Genomic DNA, 18,373 nt, shown 5'->3' with positions numbered 1-18,373 from the left:
AGCAGGCAGAACGTTGTCATCATGGTGTCTCGCAATCCATGCCATATGTGGCTGTAATGAAGCCGCTATGAGACGAGAAGCAGGTGAAACGTTTACTAAAACAACAAACAAATACCGAGCCGGGAATACAAAAACACAGGGACATTACAAACAGAGGAAGGAATAAAGGGAGGGACCTATAAAGTGGAGGTACTCAAGTCCAGGTGTGAATCATGATGAGTGTCACGTGTGCGTAATTATGAATCCTCGGGACCTGTAGTTAGTATTCCGGCGACGTCGCACCCCGGAGGGGAGGAGCCGGAGTAGACGTGACAGTGGCTTCGTAGTAGGACTCAGTCAGATAAAGTTACAGTTCCGTACTAGCCACTGGACTAGCTAGCTAGCTACTCTTCCCTAATACCAAAATGTAGCACCACCAGGCGCCAGAAAGCACACCACACAATAGTAATTCAGGAGTAGCCTTATAATTTATTCCATGATTCCATACGGTAATAGTCATCTGTCATCTCTTTACACCTCTGCCTTCAGGCTTCTCTCCTCTCCATCCTCAACCTCCGGACAGTTGGCATAATCAAGTCAAAACGATGCTAGCCAGCCAACATTAGCTAGCTAGCTATTCAAAAATTATATATTATATTAGAAAATGTACAGCAGCACTCTGCCTAGACGACATCACGGTGTCATGGCAACCACAGAACTCATTACGCTCCTCTGGTGGGTTGATCCACAATCTAACAATGTAATTATTAAACGCCATATATGCTATCGTAAAAATAATAACTTGGCCTTGTTTATGAAGGTCTTAGATAACATTAGAATATTGAAAATATATATATTTCAAATAACAAAATAGCATTTTCATTAGTTTATGTAGGCTAGATGCAAAAACCAAAAAATACAAATTTAAATAAAGTGTTCAATCAATTTTATTTCTGGAGTGTTTAAGTTACAACTATGAAACAGAAAGCATATGTGTTGAAACAAGGTAACGACTTCCACATTTATTTGTTTGAATATGCACCTGTATCTTTGCCCTCTAGAGAGATGAATGCTTACTTCTTCTGAGAACATGATGGGTGGTTGGGAAGAAGAAGCTAGAGACTAAGGGGGGGGCGGGGGGGGTGGGGGGGGGGGGTGTTGAGCAGACAGTAGGCAGACCTTCCAATCAACATTTGAGTCACTTCACATAATTAGCAGCTCTGTGTGCAGCTTCAGAACCCCACATCATTCCAGATACACCTGGGCTGGTGGGGCTAATCTCAACTGACGCACACCATCACTGGGACTGGCTGAGAAGGACATCAACCTTCAAACTCCTCTGTTAACACCTTACACTTGATCAACACTACACTGTGAATTAGTCGCAGATGGAACCTTTACTATTCCTAATAGGGTGCCATTTCAGACAGGGCCCTGGTCAAAAGTAGTGCACTGTACAGGGAACCAATCACATCCCTGTATTGGTCCGAGGGAAGATGATCCAAGGATGAAGAAATGTATATATTGGTTGCGCCAATGTTACGTACAACTTCAACGGGGCTGTGTTTTGTATGTGGACCGAACAACCTTCTTCCTTCTCTCAGATCCAGCCATTTGTTTTGTTCTCCACTCTAGGCTGGTTATTGTTGGACAGACATCCAGTCTAAGATTATTGCTGTTGAATATAGCATTGAAGGATACAATCGATATACATTTGAATCAATAGCCAAACATACTGACAGGGTAGATGCTGTGTTCCCAGATACAGGTGTTACTGGTGGCTCTGCTTCAGTGTTGCTAGCGAGAGTCAGCATCGCTCCACACAGAGATGTGCTAAACGGACTACAGAGAGCAGACATAACCAAGGACAAGGTGAGTGGTTGACTAACTTGTGTCAATAGCCTCATTTATACCTAGTTTTTACATGAGTCCTTTGTCCATTTCTTATCCACATTCTGATAGTGCCCACATTGTAGCCGTTCCAACGACACATGGTGGTAAAATGTGTCTCTTATCCATCCATTATGTCCGCATTGTGAACAAATGTCCATGTCCCTCCCTGCATTCAAATTATTTGACATTCTTTCAAATCAATAATCATTTATTTTAAGTCAAATACTGATGCCAAGACTCAATGGTTTCATTGTCAAAATCCAACTACACTTATAACATATCCAGATACAGTGGGTGCCTACTTTCTCTGAAGGTGATCAGGAAGATCAACACAATCAGATATTGCATCTTTTAATCATCTACTCTGTAAAAACTTGAAGAAAATCAGGAATAACAATTCATGTTAGAACCAGGTATAAAAAGGACAATTGAGAATAGTGTTATTTTTCATTCTTGAAAGATATTGTCAACTCAAAACATTTCTAGAGGACTGATCAGATTAAATGATCATAACTTCTACTAGTATGTTAAATGCTTTCATGAAGCTTCTGATAATGTTTAGGTACTTGAATTACTGACAGAATAAGTGGTCCCATGAAAACCCATCATGTTAGGGAGTCTAGCAACAAAGATTAAATATACATGGCCATATCCATGGTGCCAGTCAGGTAGTGGTTTCTGTAGTGTTATTTTATTGTTTTCTACTCCATTCATTCCCTATAGGACCTCCCGCATCCTCCTGCTGAAGATGTTGAACCTGCTGACCACAGCAGCGGGGGAAACGAGGCACTCTGGGTGAGGTCGGAGGTTGTGTACCCGCTACCCCTCAACCAACGAGAACACAAGGCAGGATGCCGGAACTTCTTTTGAATGACTTTCACATCATGTTTGCGTGCCAGCACCAAGCAGTCCCTCTTCTTGGATCATTTAAAAGACCCATTTCTTACAACGTCACACAAGTACTGTAAATGACAGCTACTTTATTTGTTGAATTAATTAAGGTTTAGAATGTTGGTTATGCTGGACCTCAAATCAAATAAACATATTTTAAAGTTCTACTAAGTACGTCGCTTTTCCATAGGTTTCTATAGGTCTAGTACAGCGGTCTATCAAAAGACATACACATGGTGTAGTTTGCTGGGAAAAAAGGATGGTTTATTGTCTTTGATCATACTACAAACGGCATTAGAGGGGGGGGGGGGGGGGGGAGCTAATCATTCACACCTACTTCAAACTCGAGTCAAATTGTACAAACCACCTGCTCAGTCTATTCCTCTCATAGACAAATCTGATTATTCTGCAGTACTTATCAATAGGATGCTGTGGAACGTAAAGCATTTACACAGTGATGACCATTAATCTCAATATCACAGATTAACATCGGCTTGGTGACAGTAGCAGTACAAGATGAGTTGAAATAAATAAGTGAAAAATGTAACTCATAGGACTTAAAACAGACCTTCATATAATTGTGCTCATTGACCGATACTATGAGAAGAATCACATACCTAAACAAAACATGATTCTGGACATATTTTAAGGGTCTTGTAGTTAGAGAAGCTTCAAACCCATTAAACCATTCTCGCAGTTGTTATATTTCAAGACAAAATGAGGACAGCAAGACAAACTAAATGGCCAAACATTTGGGAATAACTCCAACGTCAGAGTTACTTAAACATTGCCAACAAATCTAACTCCTAAGGCTAAGCTTAAACAAAAACCCATAAGAGGATGTTCTCAGCCCATGCGGCAAGCATGGAGATCCCAGATTCTCAGTGATTTAAGGGCAAACACTTCATTGCACCTTTTTCATCTTCATTGTAACGTATCAAATCAACCTACATGTTAAAAAGCAAAAACATCTGAAAACCACATTAACATTTTAAAAGAGGGGGTTTGGACTGGTATACAAGTAACATTATCTAAAAAGCAGTACACAAATTGCTGTCCAGTGGAATAAAATATTGTTATGTTCTGACAAACGGTGCAAGATGTCATTATGACAGCCTACATATTGTATTAACATCCAACGATTAAGCATCGACTTTAGTGATCTCCTTCTAACCAATTTCTTTACGTCTACTTCCTAAAAACTCTCCAAACACATACATTCACTCCACAACCAAAACCACCTGCAATATAAACTCAGTCACAGAAATACCTTGCATATGTGAACTTTGCTTATGAGGCAGTTCAGCACGGTTATTGACTTTAGTAGAATACAAAATATATACGTTCCATTATCTGGACTGGTCAGTTACCCCACAGCCAGGAAGACACTGTATTCCTCATTATCCTCCTCTTCCTCAATATCACCTAATTTTCCTACTTATGATCCTCCACATCGTCAATATATATCAATCATTATTTTCCATAGAGCTCCTTCCATGTCCCACCTGGGTCTGGCAGGATAGTGTGTGTGTGTGTGTGAGAGAGAGAGCAGCATGCAGGATAGTGTGTGTGAGACAGTGTGCAATAAGAAGGATAGTGTGTGTGAGACAGTGTGCAACAAGAAGGATAGTGTGTGAGTTGAGCAGTCAAGGGGTTGGGAGGGGGTGGGTGCAGATCAGGGGCTCTATCCAGTAAGAGGATGAGGATGATGCTGAGGATAAGGCATAGGGGTTAAACTTGTCAATCCATGTTTCAATAAATACCCTGTAATCCTGTACCAATAAACCTGGTCAGGTGAAATTAAATAATGACTTCATATTGAAGACTGTCAATTTCAGGTTCAATAGTAGGCCTACTACTACAGAGTCCTCAGCTTCGGGCATCTGAAGAATAAAGAAAGGCTATAAAAGGATGAAAGTGAAGGGGGATGAAGTCGCCCTTAGACAGTGATCAATTCAGGTTAACATTTCCCCCTTGTGGTTAAGGTTATGAATAAGAGGAGTAGGACTGATTCCAGATCTATTACTTAGGGCAACTTTTACCCCAGAGCAGGTGAAAGTAATGGAAGGGTTGAGGGGTCATAGGTCAAAAGGTAAAAGGTGACTTCCTATAGTTGGTTAACAGTCAGTGGAGATATCGGCAGAGAGGTCCTGGATGCGCCAGGCGCTGCAGCCCCTACACAGGATGTGGCCATCGAAGGGGTAACAGCCTCGCCCCTCACCCAACAGGAGCAGACCACACTCCTGGGGGGGGACAGAAAACACACGGTCAATCCAGGAACACTGGATTAGGTTCAACGAGGGGGCTGTGTACATTTGATGTGATAGCCTGCCAACTGTAAACATCATTCAACTTGAGTGACCTGTTTAACTAACACACACACAGAGAGAGTGACCACTCACCTCACACATATAGCAATTGACGTGGAAGCTGCGGCCCAGCGCCACTACACGGACCGCAGTATCCTGGCCCGGCTCAGGCATGATGGCCTGGCCACACACTGAGCAGCAAGGGGCAAACATCCTGTGTGGAACAGGAAGCAGAACGCACCAGCGTCAACACTAACACAGCTCAGAGGGTGGAAAACTAACAGATATAATAATCTGTCCTATAGACTCATGTCTGGAACTTGTAAACTCAAATGTAATTCAAAGTTTAATTGATCAAAAGTCTCCCATTGATCAATTAATCTCTAAATTACACTTTACGAGTTTAAGTTTTAGACATGGGTCTATTGGACAGATAATTATATCTGACTGTTGTGCTAGTGTTCCAGTTAATTGCATGACTATACTTTAGGCAGTGTTCTCCCAAGTAGCGCAGAGGTCTAAGGCACAGCTTGAGGCGTCACTATAGACCCGGGTTCGAGACCCGTGAGGCGGCACAATTGGCCCAGCGTCTTCCGGGTTTTTTATTTAACCTGGTAGGCCAGTTGAGGACATGTTCTCATTTACAACTGCGACCTGAACAAGATAAAGGAAAGGAGTGAGGAAAACACCCAATGTGTAACTCTGTTGGTAACAAACGTACAGTCAATAACGCAATAGAAAAATCTGTATACAGTGTGCGCAAATGAAGGAGGTAAGACAATAAATAGGCCATAATGGCGAAGTCTTTACAATTTAGCAATTTACACTGGAGTGATTGATGTGCAGATGAGGATGTGCAAGTAGAGCAGAAAAACAAAAACAAATGTGGGGATGAGGTAGGTAGTTGGATGGGCTATTTACAGATGGGCTGTGTAAAGCTGCAGCGATCGCCAAGCGGCTCTGACAGCTGACGCTTAAAGTTAGTGAGGAAGATATGAGTCTCCAGCTTCAGGGATTTTTGTAATTCGTTCCAGTCATTGGCAGCAGAGAACTGGACGGAAAGGCAGCCAAAGGAAGTGTTGGCTTTGGGGATGACCAGTGCAATAATCCTGCTGGAGCACGTGCTACGGATGAGTTGGTATGGTGACCAGTGAACTGAGATAAGGTGGGGCTTTACCTAGCAAAGACTTATAGATGACCTGGAGCCAGTCGATTTGGAGACAAATATGAAGCAAGGGCCAGCCAACGAGAGCATACAGGTCACAGGGGTGGCTAGAATATGGGGCTTTGGTGACAAAACGGACGGCACTGTGATAGACTGCATCCAATGTGCTTAGTAGGTTGTTGAGGCTATTTTGTAAAGGACGTCGCCGAAGTCAAGGATCGGTAGGATAGTCAGTTTTACAAGAGAATGTTTGGCAGCATGAGTGAAGGAGGCTTTGTTGCGAAATAGGAAGTCGATTCTAGATGTAATTTTGGATTGGAGACGATTAATACGAGTCTGGAAGGAAAGTACAGTCTAGCCAGACACCTAGGTATTTATAGTTGTCCACAGTCCAAGTCAGAACCGTCCAGAGTATTGATGCTAGTCGGGCGAGTAGCTATCGGTTGAAGAGCATGCATTTAGTTTTAGTAGCATTAAAGAGCAGTTGGAGGCCATGGAAGGAGAGTTGTATGGCATTGAAGCTCGTCTGGAGGTTAGTTAAGTGTCTAAAGAAGGGCCAGATGTATACAGAACGGTGTCGTCTGCATAGAGGTGGATCAAAGAAATCACCAGCAGCTAGAGTGACCTCATTGATGTATACAGATGAGAGCCCGCAAGAGAATTAAACCCTGTGGCACTCCCATAGAGACTGCCAGAGGTCCGGAAAACAAACCCTCCGATTTGACACACTGAACTCTGAGAAGTAGTTGGTGAACCAGGCGAGGCAGTCATTAGAGAAACCAAGGCTGTTGAGTCTGCCGATAAGAATGCTGTGATTGACATAGTCGAAAGCCTTGGCCAGGTCGATGAAGACGGCTGCACAGTACTGTCTTATCGATGGCGGTTATGATATTGTTTAGGACCTTGAGCGTGGCTGAGGTGCACCCGTGACCAGCTCGGATACCGGATTGCATAGCAGAGAATGTCCGGTGGGATTCGAAATGGTCGGTGATGTGTTTGTTCACTTGGCTTCCGAAGACTAGGAAGGCAGGGCAGGATGATATAGGTCTGTAGCAGTTTGGGCCTAGAGTGTCTCCCCCTTTGAAGAGGGGGATGACCGTGGCCACTTTCCAATCTTTAGGCATCTCAGTCGATACGAAAGAGACATTGAACAGACTAATAGGGGTTGCAACAATGGCGGAGGATAATTTTAGGAAGAGAGGGTCCAGATTGTCTAGCACAGCTGATTTGTAGGGGTCCAGATTTTGCAGGTCTTCAGAAAATCAGCTGTCTGGATTTCGGTGAAGGAGAAGCAGGGGTGGGGGCTCGGCTGCTGCGGGGGATGCAGAGCTGTTGGTTGAGGTTGGGGTAGTGAGGTGGAAAGCATGGCGAGCCCTAGAGATCTGCTTATTGAAATTATCAATTATCATGGATTTATTGGTGGTGACAGTGTTTCCTAGCCTCAGTGCAGTGGGCAGCTGGGAGGTGCTCTTATTCTCCATAGACTGGTGTCCCAACATTTTGGTGAATTAGTGCTACAGGATGGATTTCTGTTTGAAAATCAAGCCTTTGCTTTCCTATCTGACTGTATATATTTGTTCCTGACTTCTGAAAAGTAGCATATCGCGGGGACTATTCGATGCTAGTGCAGTACGCCACAGGATGTTTTTGTGCTGGTCAAGGGCAGTCAAGTCTGGAGTGAACCAAGGGCTTTATCTGTTCTTAGTTTTTTTTTAAATTGAAAGGGGAATGCTTATTTAAGATGGTGAGGAAAGCACTTCTAAAGAACAACCAGGCATCCTCTACTGATGGGATGAGGTCAAAATCCTTCCAGGATACCCGGGCCAGGTCGATTAGAAAGGCCTGATCACAGAAGTGTTTTAGGGAGCGTTTGACAGTAATGAGGGGTGGTCATTTGACCGCGGACCCATAACAGTGAGGCAGTGATCGCTGAGATCGCTGAGATCCTGGTTGAAAACAGCAGAGCTGTATTTAGAGGCCAAGTTGGTCATGATGATATCTATGAGGGTGCCCATGTTTACGTATTTGGGGTTGTATCTGGTAGGTTCCTTGATAATTTGTGTGAGATTTAGGGCATCTAGCTTAGATTGTAGGACAGACGGGGTGTAAACTTCTCTAGGGTAGGGGGCAGCATTTTCACGTTTGGATGAAAAGCATACCCAAATTCAACTGCCAGCTACTCATCCCCAGGAGATAAGAAATGCATATTATTGGTAGATTTGGATAGCAAACTGACGTTTCTAAAACTGTTTTAATCATGTCTGAGTATAACAGAACTTATTTAGTAGGCGAAACAGAGGACAAACCATTCAGAATTTTTGTTTGTTGAGGTCACTGTCTTTTCAATTACTTGAGGTTTCATTGGGAAACACATCTAAGCGAATTGCTTGCAGTTCCTACGGCTTCCACTGGATGTCAACAGTCCTGAGAAATAGGTTAATGTTATTCCTTTGTGTAATGAAGAAATACGGCCATCTTGAAGTCGAGTCACTCCAGGTGTCCTGGACATGCACTTCAATCAAACAGAAGGCATGCTACATTTTGTTTTAATCCTGTATTGAACACAGATCCCGTCTTCAATTTTATTGATTATTAATGTTAAAATATACCTAAAGTTGTATTACAAAAGTAGTTCGACATTTTTTGGCAAAGTTTGCAGGTAACCTTTGAGATATTTTGTTGTCACGTTTGAGCAAGTTGGAACCTGTGTTTTTCTGGATCAAACGCGCCAAATAACTGGACATTTTGGATATACACGGCTCAAAAAAATAAAGGGAACACTTAAACACAATGTAACTCCAAGTCAATCACACTTCTGTGAAATCTAACTGTCCACTTAGGAAGCAACACTGACAATAAATTTCACATGCTGTTGTGCAAATGGAATAGACAACAGGTGGAAATTATAGGTAATTAGCAAGACACCCCCAATAAAGGAGTGGTTCTGCAGGTGGTGACCACAGACCACTTCTCAGTTCCTATGCTTCCTGGCTGATGTTTTGGTCACTTTTGAATGCTGGCGGTGCTTTCACTCGTGGTAGCATGAGACGGAGTCTACAACCCATACAAGTGGCTCAGGTAATGCAGCTCATCCAGGATGGCACATCAATGCGAGCTGTGGCAAGAAGGTTTGCTGTGTCTGTCAGAGTAGTGTCCAGAGCATGGAGGCGCTACCAGGAGACAGGCCAGTACATCAGGAGACGTGGAGGAGGCCGGAGGAGGGCAACAACCCAGCAGCAGGACCGCTACCTCCGCCTTTGTGCAAGGAGGAGCAGGAGGAGCACTGCCAGAGCCCTGCAAAATGACTTCCAGCAGGCCACAAATGTGCATGTGTCTGCTCAAACTGTCAGAAACAGACTCCATGAGGGAGGTATGAGGGCCAGACGTCCACAGGTGGGGGTTGTGCTTACAGCCCAACACCGTGCACGACGTTTGGCATTTGCCAAAGAACACCAAGATTGGCAAATTCGCCACTGGCGCTCTGTGCTCTTCACAGATGAAAGCAGGTTCACACTGAGCACATGTGACAGACGTGACAGAGTCTGGAGAAGCCGTGGAGAACGTTCTGCTGCCTGCAACATCCTCCAGCGTGATTGGTTTGGCGGTGAGTCAGTCATGGTATGGGGTGGCATTTCTTTGGGGGGCCGCACAGCCCTCCATGTGCTCGCCAGAGGTAGCCTGACAGATGTCGAGATGAGATCCTCAGACCCCTTGTGAGACCATATGCTGGTGCGGTTGGCCCTGGGTTCATCCTAATGCAAGACAATGCTAGACCTCATGTGGCTGGAGTGTGTCAGCAGTTCCTGCAAGAGGAAGGCATTGATGCTATGGACTGGCCCGCCCATTCCCCAGACCTGAATCCAATTGAGCACATCTGGGACATGTCTCGCTCCATCCACCAACGCCACGTTGAACCACAGACTGTCCAGGAGTTGGCGGATGCTTTACTCCAGGTCTGGGAGGAGATCCCTCAGGAGACCATCCGCCACCTCATCAGGAGCATGCCCGGGCGTTGTAGGGAGGTCATACAGGCACGTGGAGGCCACACACACACTACTGAGCCTCATTTTGACTTGTTTTAAGGACATTACAAAGTTGGATCAGCCTGTAGTGTGGTTTTCCACTTTAATTTTGAGTGTGACTCCAAATCCAGACCTCCATGGGTTGATAAATTTGATTTCCATTGATAATGTGTGATTGTTGTCAGCACATTCAACTACGTAAAGAAAAAAGTATTTAATAAGAATATTTCATTCAGATCTAGGATGTGTTATTTTTGTGTTCCCTTTATTTTTTTGAGCAGTGTATATCGACGGAATTAAATCGAACAAAAGGACCATTTGTGATGTTTATGGGACAGAGTGCCAACAGAAGCTCGTCAACGGTAAGGCATGAATTATATTTTTATTTCTGCGTTGTGACGCGCCTGCAGGGTTGAAATATGCTTCTGTTTACTATTGTGCTATACTCAGATAATAGCATCGTATGTTTTTGCTGAAAAGCCTATTTAAATTCTGACATGTTGGCTGGATTCACAACCAGTGTAGCTTTAATTTGGTATCTTTCATGTGTGATTTAATGAAAGTTTGATTTTATAGTAATTCATTTGAATATGGCGCTCTGCTATTTCTCAGGCTTTTTGCCAAGTGAGACAGTAGCGTCTTGCCTAAACTCAGATTTTTGAATTTAAATATAAACTTTACCGAACAAAAAACACATGTATTGTGTAACAATAAGTCCTATGAGTGTCATCTGATGAAGATCAAAAGTTAGTGATTAATTTTCTCTATTTCTGCTTTTTGTTACTGCTATCTTTAGCTGGAAAAATGGCTGTCTTTCTGTGACTTGGCTCATACCTAACAATCGTTTGGTGCGCTTTCGTCGTAAAACCTTTTTGAGAATCGGACACTTTGGCTGGATTTACAAGTGTAGCTTTAAAAAGGTGGAAAATACTTGTATGTTTGAGGAATTTAAATTATGGGATTTCTGTTTTGAATTTGGCGCCCTGCAGTTTCACTGGCTGTTGACAAGGTGGGACGCTACCGTCCCACATACCCTAGAGAAGTTAAGCATATCCCAATTTAGGTCACCTAGCAGTACGAACTCTGACGATAGATGGGGGGCAATCATTCCACAGCTTGGAGCTAAGGGGGGGGGGGGGGGGTCTATAACAAGTGGCAACAGTGTGGGACTTATTTCTGGAGAGATGGATCTTCAAAAGTAGAAGCTGCTTGGGCATAGACCTGGATAGAATGACAGAACTCTGCATCTCTAAAGTAGATTGCAATTCCGCCCCCTTTAGCAGTTCTATCTTGACGGAAAATGTTGTAATTGGGGATGGAATTTTTCAGAAGTTTGTGGCCTTCCTAAGCCAGGATTCAGACAAGGCTAGGACAGAGTTGGAGGAGTGTGCTAAAAAAAGCACTGAATTAAGCAAATTTAGGGAGGAGGCTTCTGATGAAAAACATTAATACACCCGAATTACCCCATGGTTTTTATGGTTACAGAAGTCAACAAATGAGAGCGCCTAGGGACACAGGGCCTGGGTTAACCTCTACATCACCAGAGGAACAGAGGAGTAAGATTTGGGTACGGCTAAAGGCTATAAGAACTGGTCGTCTAGTGCTTTGGGAACAGAGAATTAAAAGGAGCAGATTTCTGGGCGTGGTAGGATAGAGTCAGGGCATAGTGTACAGGCAAGGGTATGGTAGGGTGCGAATACAGTGGAGGTAAACCTAGGCATTGAGTGAAGATGAGGTTGCAGGCGCCAGTGAAGCTAGGTGCGGTCTCCGCTTGTGTGGGTGGTGGGACAAAAGGGCTATCTGATGCATGTTGAGCGGGAATAGGGGCTCCGCAGTAAAGGGCTAGGCATCCCTCTAGCGGGACAACTTCCGGTGAAACTGGAGGGCGTGCAATTCAAATAAATAATCAGAATTACGGATATTAAACATTTAGGTACATACAAGTGTCTTATATCGGTTGAAAGCTTAAATTCTTGGTAATCTAACTGCACTGTCCGATTTACAGCGAAAGCATGCCATGCGATTGCTTGAGGACAGCGCCCCACCAATATTTTTACACCGGCATAGGTTTCATAAATTCACAAAGTGATTAGTGATCAGTTTAGCTGGCGCCATCGATTTGCGTAATCCACTCCAACTGCAGAGAACCTAATCTGAAAATCTACCCCTAAACTTTGTTTCAACAAGTCAAAATTAATGTATTTACTCCTCAGGTACCTTAAAATGTAATCAAACTAATATTTCTTACGTAAAGTACTATGTCCAAAACGATTTTAGCAGGTGCGTCTTGTCTTCATGGCGTGCCCAAACACAAATTTCCAAGACTGTCCCTGTAGTACAACTGATATTTCTTATTCATTTTGTAAGTTAAAAATCTGAATCCTTGAACAGACTGCTGACACCCTGTGGAAGCCATAGCAATTGCATCCTGGGAGCTAGAATTGAGTATGCCCTTTCACTTGACATTGTAAGAGCATGGCCTCAAACAAATTCCGGAAGGTTTTTCTTTGAATTTTCTCCTACCATATCTTTTGTTATATTTTCCAAAATTATTTTAACATTTCTACAAACTTCAAAGTGTTTTCTTTCCAATGGTACCAATTACATGCACTTCCTGGCTTCAGGGTCTGAGCAACAGGCAGTTTAATTTGGGCATATCATTCAGGCGGAAATGGAGCATAGCCCTAAGATGATAAAACAATGAGAGCTGCCCTAAACAGTATACAAGGCATATTGACATTAGAGAGACAAAGCAATCACAGGTGTTGATTAGGAGAGCAAAGACAACGGGTAAATGGCGATGAAGGGGCAAAGAGGGTCAGTTAGCTACACACAGGGCCAGAGTTCGAGGCTGGTAAACAAAATGAAGTACCGTGTTAATGAACAGTCCAGCAGGCATCAGCTGTGTAGCCGAGTGATCATAGGGTCCAATGAGCAGCAATAGATGAAACAGGGAGCCGTTCGGTAGTCGCTACTACGCTAGGCGAGCGGGAGACAAGGTGTAGAGGAAGCTAGCGGGCCGGGGCTAGCAGATGGGTGTTCAACATCCACGACGGAGAGGCACATCGGCCGAATTACTTCAGTAGACCAGCCGTGATGGATCGGCGGGGCTCCGTGTCGACAAAGGGTCCAGGCCAATTGGCAAGAGGTATTGTAGTTGTGTACTTCGTTTGCTAGCCGGGAGATGGGCCTAGCTCGTGCAACTTCTGGACAAGTGCGTTAGCCACAATAACCAATCTGTATTAGCTAGCTAGCTGTGATGATCCGGTGTAATGGTCCAGAGCTTGCAGTAGGAATCCGATGATGTAGTGAGGGTAAAAAATAAGTCCGATATGCTCAGGGCTGATATCGCGCTGTGCAGACTGGCAGTTATGTTCCGCGCTATCCGGGCTGAAGCGGCTGGTGTCTGAGCTAAAAAATGGTAAAGACCGCTAGCAGTAGCTAACAATTACTAAATAACTAGTAGCTAATTAGCTGGCTAGCTTCTGATGGAGGTTCCAGTTATAAGGCCTAAAAAAATCTGTATGGGAGCTGCAGCGATGGGACAAGACTAACTACCAATTGGATATCATGAAATAAATAAGAGTCAAGTCAGTATCTGGCACCGAGTAAGTGTGTTAAATCCGTGTTGCTGACCTGTGGAAGTCGTCTGGGCAGTAAATCTGGTAGGTGGCGTCCACGGTGAAGGGCACGCCAGCCAGGCAGCAGCCACAGACCACGCAGTTGAAGCAGCTCGGGTGGTAGGTCCTGCCCATGAAAGATAGGATTTGGTCCCGGAAGGTCTTGGAGCACATGGCGCAGCGCTCTAGGGTAATCTGAGGTGGAGGGAGAGGGGCAGCACAGGTTCAGACAGAATAGTGTGTGTGTGAGAGAGAATCTAATCGATGGAGATAAACGGTGAAAAAGAGCGAAAGAGATCAACTGAGGAATTGAGAGAATGCTAAAAAGAAATGTAGAACGAAAGAGGGAGAAGAGACTTCTCAATACAGAAAGAGGACAGTCAGTGACAGCCACTCACAATGTAACAGCTCTCGCAGTAGCTCTGCTTGTCCAGGGCATAGAACAGTTGCCACCTGAGATGGGCGTGGCAGGTGACGCAAGTGAGACACTTCACGTGGAACACCTGCTCCATAGCGATACAGCTGTTAACGTCGGGCAGGACGTTGTCACCGCAACGCGCACAGCGATCTGGTAGTATGGAGGGAAAGGGGAGATGAGACATGGGAGGGACTTATTGTGACATTGAAATGAACTGTGTCGCCCAAGGCGAAATTCACGTGTTGACTGGACTGTTATTTACAAAGGACACCATTTTATTAGAAAGAAAGTGGAATGTACCAAAGTATTCTTCTGTAGGGGGATGATTCATGTCATACACCAACTTCTTAGTGAGCTGGTCCAACTCCTCCTCTGGTCTCAAAGCTGCTGTTCCCTGCTGGACAAATGCACATTTTCCAGATAAATCAGCATAGAGATTTTACTTTCCCATTTACATCAGTGAAACCAAGAGACAGAAGATACAAGTACTCAAAAAGGACCATAGTTTATCTTAAAGAGGCACCACAAACAGTTTACGTTTGAACTCCACACAGACACTCACCTTACTGGGCTGACAGGCGGAGCTTGGTGCCGAGCGTGACCCTGATTTTTTAGTGTCTGGGCCTCTATTGGATGTGGGGCACTGGGTGACTCTCCCTCCAGACCCTGCGGCACTCCCCTTGTAACCCCTCTCAGAGTGCAGCTCCTGGGCTTGGGAAGCGGGGTTGGAAGGGTACCAGCCATGGGGGACAGTCTGATTCTGGGGCGAGGGCTGCAAAGCGTGCTGGTGGTGCGGGGGAGGGGTGTAACCCTGCTCAGCTTGCCTACCAGTCTGGGAGTAGGTTACAGGCTGGGCTGTTTTGTCCTGAACGCTAAACCTCGGGCCAGTAGCGGTGGAGGCTGTAGTGTAGGAGGAAGGGACAGGCTGGGGGTAGGGTTTTGAGACCTGGGCATCAGAGTAGTCTGGCTGGGTGATGTACAGGGGAACTCTGGGGAATGGGGGTGTAGGACGGTACTGGGGTTGGGGGTGAGGGGGGAGACCCCTGAACAACCTGCCCTGAGAGGGTGCTCCTGGCTGGGCTGAGCGTTTGTAGCGGTCCCCTGTGACGTGTGTGTTGTAAGGCACGTTCTCATTCAGCTGCGAAAGAAAGGATAGGGACCATTAATATATTTTTTCTTTATGCATTCCTCACAGTCCCATGTAGTCAGTCAGGTAGCCTACCTGTGTGCTGTTTTGTGAAATGCTGTCCAGATCGGCCAGCATGCAGGTGAGCAAGGCAATCTCTTCATCGATGACGGAATGGTATAAAATCGGCTTCTCAGGAGGTCCCCGGTGCTGAATTGTTTTTAGCAAGATCACATAAAGATGGGTGACTTTATATAATGTCTCAACAGGAAGATATGGATAGGTAGAAAATGTAGAAATCTGAAAATGTGTTTGTCACAACACATTTGAATATTGGATATTATGAGCGATTTCTGGCTTCATAACAAAATTACATTACTACAAATCTTTGCCTAGAAACTACATTAAACACTATGGTGAAATGGACCAATAGTCAGTGGGAAATCCAGGCTACAGAAGCAATTACAACCTACCATCAGCTGGTAGCGGTCCATGTGAGGGTTCAAGGATTGGTCTTTGAGCCCTTGGGGAGGTGGTTGGTAGTAGTGGTCATTAGATTTAGGGTGAAACCCTGGGTCCTCTTGGTGGTGCTGAATGGGCCCAGCTGTAGAACACATAAAAAAACAGTGCACTTTACATTTACAAACAAGACTTAATAACCACAGTGTACACACTTAACATTAACCACATGACAAACATTTATTTGCATCAAGACGTTTATTTACGTCAAGAACTAATCACCAAAGGTGTTGGTGTACTCAGTAGTGTCAGGTCCAACGTGCTACTCCAAGGCTTGAGTTAAAGATTAACCAACTAAAGATTTCTACAATAGTTCATTACAAGTTCTCGTAATAGCAAGGTTTCACACAAGACAAGCCCAGTGTAATAGAAGGCCCATCACCATGTTCTTACCTGTGGGACCGGTAGCCATGTACCTAGTGGCCATTCCTCCCCCTCCGCCTCCTCCTCCTCTCCTGTTCTGGTCATGGACCATATACTTGGGCCGGGTGCCCAAGGAGACCTTCTTTGGGGGCTGTCTGTAGACAGCTGGTCCAGAGTCGGACATCTGGGGAACAGGTCTCTCTGGGCTACCCAGAGTCTTCGGCGGCGGCCAGGTAGGACAAGACATGTCAGGGTTGTGAAAAAAGGTTATCAAGATTAAACTTATACTTTAAAACTATAACAAAACTTAAAACTATTTAAAAAATGTTGGTATTAATAAGGTTCTTGTTAAAAAAAAGTTTTTTTAAAACAGCTGTACTGTCCGATTTTGGCGAGAAGATTTGTCACTGCCACCCCAACATACATAATTTTTTTGTTATTTTTTCTCTAGCAATACACAGCTGATACAAATAATCAAAGCTTGATGAGTTGGTTATTTGAATCAGCTGTGTAGTGCTAGGGCAAAAGCCAAAACATGCACCTGGGGGCAGGGCATGACGAGTTTGGGAAACCCTGGTCTAATTGACTAAAGAACCGAAGAAACATATCTAAGTTTAAGTTCCTTAATTTGAATGAACCAGAAAATCTAGTTATTTCTGGTTGTTTATCAAGGTTACCTGGCTAACTCATTGATCCAGCTATGTAGTATACCACTCTGTTACACAGAGTGCGCCAACACACACTCTCAAAAAACAAAACACACGCACAAATCCAACATACGGAGACCTATGGCTTGTCCCACAAGGACAAAGGATGCATGTTAGAACCAGGTATAAACAAGGCTAATGTGTATAGCGTTTGTATTCATTCCATTCTTGAAAGATATTCTGTAATATATATAAATATATTTGTTCACCTTTATTTAACCAGGTAGGCCAGTTGAGAACAAGTTCTCATTTACAACTGCGAACTGGCCAAGATAAAGCAAAGCATTAAGACAAAAACAACCCAGAGTTTCACATGGGATAAACAAACAGTCAATAACACAATAGAAAAATCTGTATACGGTGTGTGCAAATGAAGTAAGGAGGTAAGGCAATAAATAGGCCAAAAGTGGCAAAGTAATTACAATTTAGCAATTTACACTGGATATATGTGTAGATGAGGATGTGCAAGTAGAAATATTGGGGTGGAAAGAGCAGAAAAACAAATATGGGGATGAGGTAGGTAGTTGGCTGGATGGGCTATTTCCTCAAAAGTTATACAATTTCAAGAGGACTGGTCAGATTAAATGACCATAACTTCTGCTTGTATGTTAAATGATTTGATGAAGCTTCTAATGTTTTGGTCCTTGAATAACTGATAGAATTAGGGGTCCCATGAAAAACATGTTATGGATTCTAGCAACAAAGAAGTTCAACTATCCACGGTAATTGCAATGGTACCAGTCAGGTAGTTGTTTCTGTAGTTTTATTTTACATTCTATTGTTTTCTACTCTATTCGTTCCCTACAGGACCTCTCCCACATCCTCCTGCTGAAGATGTTGGACCTGATGACCACAGCCGCGGGGGAGAATGAGGTACTACCGGACCTGGAGGAGGCACTCGGGGTGAGGTCAGAGGTGGTGCGCCAGTTACCCCTCACCCAACGGGAACGCAAGGCAGGATGCCGGAACTTCTATTGGAAGACCTTCACATCATGTTAGGATACCTCCTCACCATCACCAAGCAGCCCCTCTTCTTCCTGTTGGATCACTTAAATACCTATTTCTTACAGTGTCACACAGGTACTGTAAATGACAGCTACTTAATTTGTTGCGTTAAGGTCTAGATTGTTGGTGAATGCTTGACGTCAAATCAAATAAACATAATGTTCTACTAAGTATCCTGCTTTTCAAATCAAACAATTTTTTTTTGTCACGTGCCAAATACAAGTGTAGACCTTGAAGTGAAATGCTTACTTACAAGCCCTTAACCAACAATGCTTTAAGAAAAGTTAAATAAAAAATAAAATGAACAAATAACTCAACAGCAGCAGTAAAATAACAAGCAAGGTTGTGTACAGGTA

The 18,373-nt window shown here is 44.0% G+C and overlaps 1 protein-coding gene and 1 pseudogene across 1 annotated transcript; one reads left to right on the top strand and one right to left on the bottom strand.

The window, feature by feature from the left end:
• The first annotated feature begins 1,726 nt into the window (after nucleotides 1–1,726).
• LOC129865728 (somatostatin-1-like) lies at nucleotides 1,727–18,011 on the top strand (annotated as a pseudogene).
• On the bottom strand, nucleotides 3,079–16,709 carry LOC129865729 (thyroid receptor-interacting protein 6-like). The gene is made up of 9 exons (XM_055938695.1): nucleotides 16,336–16,709; nucleotides 15,897–16,027; nucleotides 15,520–15,633; nucleotides 14,860–15,435; nucleotides 14,598–14,691; nucleotides 14,278–14,447; nucleotides 13,896–14,074; nucleotides 5,166–5,286; nucleotides 3,079–5,006 (listed from the first exon to the last, which is right to left on the bottom strand). Exons 1-9 carry the CDS (start codon nucleotides 16,550–16,552, stop codon nucleotides 4,881–4,883), a joined length of 1,728 nt encoding a protein of 575 aa, XP_055794670.1. The 5' UTR covers nucleotides 16,553–16,709; the 3' UTR covers nucleotides 3,079–4,880.
• Nucleotides 18,012–18,373: the final 362 nt, after the last annotated feature.

Source organism: Salvelinus fontinalis, chromosome 11 (assembly GCF_029448725.1).
Source record: "Salvelinus fontinalis isolate EN_2023a chromosome 11, ASM2944872v1, whole genome shotgun sequence".
Lineage (NCBI taxonomy): Eukaryota > Metazoa > Chordata > Actinopteri > Salmoniformes > Salmonidae > Salvelinus > Salvelinus fontinalis.
Note: the sequence above shows the minus strand (reverse complement) of the source record. Positions and strands in the feature narration are given on the sequence as shown.

Coding starts and splice junctions, on each gene's coding strand:
- LOC129865729 (XM_055938695.1), bottom strand. CDS start 16,552: ATGTCTTGTCCTACCTGGCCGCCGCCGAAGACTCTGGGTAGCCCAGAG. Junction 16,028..16,335: donor CATGGCTACCGGTCCCACAG/GTAAGAACATGG, acceptor TGTGTTCTACAG/CTGGGCCCATTCAGCACCAC. Junction 5,287..13,895: donor TGCCCAGACGACTTCCACAG/GTCAGCAACACG, acceptor TGTTCCACACAG/GATGTTTGCCCCTTGCTGCT.